General features: G+C 43.7%; 1 protein-coding gene across 3 annotated transcripts; it reads right to left on the minus strand.

Annotated features, from left to right (window-relative positions):
• Positions 1-961: 961 nt before the first annotated feature.
• LOC123403008 (reticulocalbin-2) lies at positions 962-5,858 on the minus strand. 3 transcript variants are annotated; one of them, XM_045096983.1, is made up of 8 exons: positions 5,169-5,850; positions 4,331-4,433; positions 4,177-4,242; positions 2,524-2,688; positions 2,334-2,430; positions 1,553-1,679; positions 1,366-1,471; positions 962-1,262 (listed from the first exon to the last, which is right to left on the minus strand). In XM_045096983.1, the coding sequence occupies exons 1-6, from the start codon at positions 5,755-5,757 to the stop codon at positions 1,563-1,565; spliced, it is 1,137 nt and encodes a 378-aa protein (XP_044952918.1). In that variant the 5' UTR covers positions 5,758-5,850; the 3' UTR covers positions 962-1,262; positions 1,366-1,471; positions 1,553-1,562. The 3 variants fall into 3 exon arrangements, with proteins under 3 accessions (XP_044952918.1, XP_044952919.1, XP_044952921.1); XM_045096984.1 differs by having other exon boundaries at positions 1,366-1,474; XM_045096986.1 differs by lacking the exons at positions 962-1,262; positions 1,366-1,471; positions 1,553-1,679 and having other exon boundaries at positions 2,396-2,430; positions 2,512-2,688; positions 5,169-5,858.
• Between the last annotated feature and the right edge of the window lie 574 nt (positions 5,859-6,432).

The following is a 6,432-nucleotide window of genomic DNA, read 5'->3' on the forward strand; positions in this document are numbered from 1 at the left end:
GGCGCGGCTCGAGCGAGGCGCGCGATCGGGCAGGCTGGCGGGCGGGCGTGACTGCAGAGAAGGGGCGTGCGCGAGGGAGGGCGGAAGCGATACGACGGCGGCGGCACAAGGAAGGAGGAGGAGGGGCGCGGCGGCGACGGTGATTAGATGAGGTGGGGCGCAACGGCGGCGCGGGGAGGCGCGACGGCGGCGGCTACCCTAGGGTTGGAACGAAAGAACTGATACCATCTAAAGAGATGAATTGTAATGCGATAATTTCATTAGGGATGTTGGTGCACGTATGTATAATACAAGGGAAGGCCTCTACCTCAACTATACAAGACTAGGAGGTGGGCCACAACTGTAATACACATGCAACACAAATACATATTCAACACGATGGTGAGGGTATATTTGGCACCACCACGCCTCAACCGATTTTCCCCTCCCGCCATCTCCGTCTGCTTCCCCCTAGACCGCACCCTACGCCGCTTCTTCATTTTCCGCCCGACTCAGTCTGGCTCACTGGAAACAGCCGGTTCAGCCATTCCTAGCAAGCCAGGCTCTCGGGTGCTTTATGTTCCGTGCATATGCGAGCCAGGCCGGCCTGCAAGCAACCAAACAGCTCATTTTTATCCTGCCCGGGCTTAGTTGGGTTGTATGCAGCCAACCAAACCCGTCCATTTGACAGAGTATACAAAAAAAATCTACTAACTCTCTCTGATCCATATTAATTGTTGCCCACTTAGTACAAGGGAGTACCAACATACATATTGTTCTGTAAACTTGGTCAAAGTGACAAAACTAGAACCCCTTACATTTAGAAACAGAAGGAATATTAACAGTCATCATGTTCCAAACATGTCCTAACCTTGGCTGGACAAATGATATTACCAGTAGCATTGCTTACCGGGCTTGGGTACTCAGATACTTCACTTAATAAGGCAGCGGGTTTATCAAGACCAAAATGTCACACGAGAAGGAAGAGAACAGAATCAGTTTCATAATACATAGCTGCACAATCTTTACAGACGGGTTTCAGGAATGCCAGTTACATACATACAAGCCCGAATGCTGCACCTTCCTGGTTTTCATAGTTTACAAGTGTGATCCTAGACAGCAAGCTACTTTTGCACACCAAAATATATGTATGGAAGAACCAATGTTAACTTGCCATGCAAAAGATGAAAACTAATTCAACAACTCTTAATGTAACAAATGAATGCTCTGCTGCTAAACCAGGTGGTATGGAAATGCACGATTGTGTTATACATAGAAATCACCTGGTAAATAAGGAAATCATGGATTAGAAACATAGTAAGTACTCAAATACTTCAGTGCAGAGGCAAATGAATAAGAACCGATAAGGTACTTCAAGCGATGTACCGTGAAATGTGCTTGGCAAAGCAGTAGATGGGGCCAACAGATCTTTGAAGATATATATCCTCGGCAATGTCTAACCAAGCATCTGAAAGGTCCTCAATACTACCTACTGCTAAACATTCAAGCTCATTGATTATTAAAAGTAGCAATGAAATGAAGCATGTGAAGTCCGATACCGAGAACCACATACCTTGAATGGACTACCGGAGCTCGTCATGAGACCCATAATCATCTTCTGTGAATAAAGCACTGTAAAACACATAGGGGTTCTCAATCATCTCATTCAAACTCAGCTGTCCATCTTTATTTGTATCAGCCTACATTCAGAAGGTCTATTAGATAACAAATCAGCAGGTAATTTCTTGAGAACCGTACTGCAGAACCAAAAAGTCACTTCGGAGGACAGGCTCTAGTGACCCTCTATTGTGAATAGTGCCAGATAATATTTTTGAAGTTTCAAAAAAATATGAACAAAAAAAATCACATGTTTATATGGATGTATATTGCACAAGTGCAAATTATGATGCTGAAATAAGTAACCATGTGAGTTACACAAAAATGATAAAATCGTGATTTTGGAAAGATGAACAATGCATGGATTATTCGCTATTTAAAAATCACCATTTTTTCATTTTTGTATAGCTCACATGTTTAGTTATTTCATCACCAAACTTCGCACATGTGTAATATACATCCATATGATCATGTAGAATTCTTTTCAGAACTTATTGAGACTTTAAGTGTGATTTTAGAACTATTTAAAATAAAGTCCTCCAATGCACCCGGGCTCCAAAAATCCACTCTCACTGCAGAACTACTTCTTCAACTTGGTTGGAGTTGACAGAATGTATCAAAGCAAAGGTTACTAGAAGATCATGGTACATGTATCTACAGAACAATTCTGACAGCATTAGATAGAAAGGCAAGCCAAAATATCCTAGAAATAAAATGAGATGTTATCAGCTCGTTACCTGTGATATCACATAGTCAGCTTGTTGCTTGGCATAGAAGTTTTCTGCTGGATGGAGTTTTCCGATGATAGGTTTTAGCTCATCTGCTGACAAAAACCTACAGAAAGAGGGAAGCCTCCAAACTCAGGCTCACAATTACATAATTCAGTAAATATGGCAAATAGATAACACCACGAACTGTAATTTTCACCCATCATTATCCAGATCAAGTTGTAAAAACGATTTTCTAGCCGGTGCATCAGAGCCATTGGAGTCATCTGTTGAAGTTTCATCATCGTAATGTCGAACTGAGTAAAATAATCCTTTATAGAACTCTTGGAAATTGAGCTTCCCGTCAGCATCTTTGTCTCTTTCCCTGAATAATCAACAAAAACTGATCTTACAATGGTGATTATCAAAATGTAACCTGACTCCTACAAGGGAAGCTCACAGACATGTGATTGTGTCAGGGTTCCTAAAATAAATTCAGTTTGGATAAACGTTTCAGCCTGGATCACCTGCTTGGTACTGGCTAACACAATAGTACAAAGATTTTGGGCAATCCATAAACTGGATGAAATAGCTGGTTTTAATGGGTTTGCGGTGTAATGGGCAGAGATTTAGCGTCAAGATGATTCATACTAGTTTCAAGAAATGTTATGCTATCAATGTTTACCTGCACAAATGATTTGGGACTCAACAAATTAGTATAATCATACATCATAAACCGAATTCAGAGTATGGACTCGGTTGTTTTCATACGACTACTTGATACCCAAAGTGCCTTACCAAAACCATAGCGAGTTAGCCTTAGTGCGGCAATGTTAATTTGAGGCCGAAATTTTGGTAATATAATATTTTCGGTGGACAGGAGTGGGTGGAAGCTTGCTATTCATGTGCCAGAACCATGAGTTGGTCACGAGATCTTATGGGTTTCACCTCTAGCCTACCCCAACTTGTTTGGGACTAAAGGCTTTGTTGTTGTTGTTGTTGTTGTTGTTGTTGTTGTTGTATACTTGTATAATATTTTCGGTGGCTCTCTAGTTCAACTATAGGAGCCAAATAACAGCAAGAACCTAGCCAGCCAATTAGCCAACATATTACGGTAAGACCAAAAAATATCAGCTACGTTTCCATAAGCTACTTTGGGCACAAATCAAACACGCACTAAATCTTCCAGTAATCGCTTAGTTCTTAAAACGGTTGAAGTATCAACGAATTCCGAACAAGTATTTGCAAAATTAAGCCGTTTGAAACTACTGTTGACTGATCAAGTACCCAGATTTGAAACTACACCACATTAAGCATTAAGCTTTGTTGACTAATCAAGTACCAAGATTTCCAGAACAATCACTAGCACAATAAAAAAACAAATATGCAGACATAAAATGCTTCAGAGTTCGGTTATAATTACACCGCGCCCAAACTCGTACTCCCTCCGTCCCAAAATTCTTGTCTTTGATTTGTCTAGATATGAATGTATCTAGTCATGTATTAGTATTTAGATACATCCATTTCTAGATAAAACTAAGACAAGAATTTTGGGACGGAGGAAGTATGTAGTATCATGTATCAGCATCATAGTTGAGAAATAAGACAATTACATGAATTGAGGAGAAGATGAACTGTTGACCCCTTTACTATGACAAATAATAGTTTTCGAATTTCAAAATGATTTACCTCTGGTATCACTAAGAGTATGACCAGAAGCTCCATAAAGGTTCTTCTTTTATTTTTAAGAAAAAAACTTCCCATCTTTATTATTCTTTTTTGCAGAGCTGAACACTAACAGGACTATGCAAAAGGATGGTGTTTGAAATCTGAAAGGCAAATGTGCAAGGAAAAAGTCGGAGAAAAGGAGCACCTGATTTCTTCTTTGCACAACCAATGTATTAGCTTTGGGTTGGTAGTATCAGCTGGATGTAAGAAGCTGCATACAGTGAGTCAAGTAAATCGTAGGTAGAATAGAACAATAATGGAACTTCAGAAGCTAAAGGAGGCCAGATACAAAGTTATACTCGTTAAACTCCGTCAGATTTAGAAAGCCGTCGCCGTCCATATCCGCAGCATTGAAGTGCCCCTCCTTCCACCATCCCATCCCATCACTGCTTGAGTTATTATCTGGACATATATGAGATTTAGTGCTCAACTCACATCGTAAGGCGCATATGTGATCATTTGGTAGTGGAAGATTACGGTTTATCAAAGGATACTTGACCTACTTATTACGAGCTTGATAGGTGCACATGAATGTTTTTTTAACTTTCAGTGTGAGATACAACTTTGTTAATCCACATGGGAACTATTCAAGCTGGATCTATATGCAAACCTCTGTTCAACAGATCTAAAATATGAATTATCCGAGTTTACTAGTTGAACCAGAAAACACATTGAGAACTGTACAAGCAAAGTCTTCGCGAGATGCATAAGAATAGGTGTTTGGTATGCTCACAAACATTACAAAATTGTTCGGAACACGAACTTAGGACGGTGCCTACCCGATTTTCCCCAATACGGTCAATTTGAGACTACATCCTAGACAATGGCATTATATGAACGCTCAAAAGAGCACAGTGAGCCTATGTAAATGACTTATCCAGCAGAACCGGCATGACTTGCATTCATTCCCCTTCCTTTTGGGAAGGCTGCATTCATTATACTAAGTGGATTGAACTACAACTCTGAATCAAATGCATCACCGTGCCAAAATCCAGAGCTTACTCAGCTACCCTCACATGAGTATAATTATCTCCCAAATAGACAAACTTTTTCCAGAGTAGGCGCATCCGCGCATGTATCGCTACCCAGATCCAAAATGGGGCATCATGAGCTCGGATCATATACATACGTACGTACCGTCGAACCGCCAAGCCCAGCTGGGCCTCTCGTACTCGGAGAAGGCGACGCGGCCGTCGTGGTCGCGGTCATGCAGGTCGAGCTCCCGGGCGGTGCGGTGCAGCACCTCCCGCCGCGCGGACGCGAGATTCCACGCAGCCAGCTCGGCGCCCGTCACGGCGTCGTCGGCGGGGTCCACGTCGATCTTGGGGAAAAGAGCCGCCACGCGCAGCGTCATGTTGAACCGCGCGGCGTCATTGATGTACTCGTCCTCGTAGTCCGCGAGGTCCTCTGGGACGGGGGCAGACTCCATGCCCGGCGCGTGCAGCCCCGCGGCAGCCAGGCGCTCCCACTCGCGGTCGTCGACGCGGCGCTCGAGGTCCGCGATGACGGGGTCGAACGGGATCTGGTGCCGGGTGGCGCCTCCGTGCCTGAGGTTTTCCCCGCGCAGGCGGAGGCGGCGGTGGGGGTGCGGGTGCGCGGATGGCGACGAAGGGGAGAGGTGGACTAGAAGGAAGAGGAGGCCCGCGGAGGCGAGGACCAGGACAAGTGTCAGGACGACGGTTGGCGCTGCCGAGGGCTTCCTCGCCGCCGACGACGACTGCGCCATGGCCGACGAGTCACGACTTGAGCGCTTCTCTCGCTTTCTTTTCTCGAGAAGTGGCGACTGTCAAACTTGCCTCGGGGCGTCGTGGAGTCGTGGGATTCAATGTAGTCTCTTTTTCCATAGGGCATCTCCAATGCTCGCTTCAAACCAACACCGTATCCCGTTCGTAGAGTCACCATCCAACCGTAATTGTATGTATTTTGAAGTTATACGTACATTTTTAACTACAATAAATTTTAACTAATTAAACATTTTTTATCAAACACGTCGAAATTCATTGAAGTTATTATCTTTATGGTTCCCACGCGTAATAATCACATTGCCTTCACCGATCAATCATGCCATAATACTTCATCACGAAGCTCTCGATAATGTATCATCAATACGCTAAGAACTTGACACTACGTTCATGGATGATGTGCATGTCATAGGGCGTTCATGAATGATGTGTGTGACATAGGGCGTTCATGGATGATGTGCATGTCATAAGGCGCAATGTGCTTTCGTGCTTGAAGCGAACCATGCACGCGCTGCCAAAAGACCCTCCCCCCCCCCTCCGCTCATACCTACAAAGTCCGTGAATATGGCCAACCATGCATCGCACAACAACTCATCCTCCTTCATCGAATACCATGACATCCTTCTTTCTTTAAAACGACATGAAGTTCAAAAATAAGC

Source organism: Hordeum vulgare, chromosome 6H (assembly GCF_904849725.1).
Source record: "Hordeum vulgare subsp. vulgare chromosome 6H, MorexV3_pseudomolecules_assembly, whole genome shotgun sequence".
Taxonomy (NCBI): Eukaryota; Viridiplantae; Streptophyta; class Magnoliopsida; order Poales; family Poaceae; genus Hordeum; species Hordeum vulgare.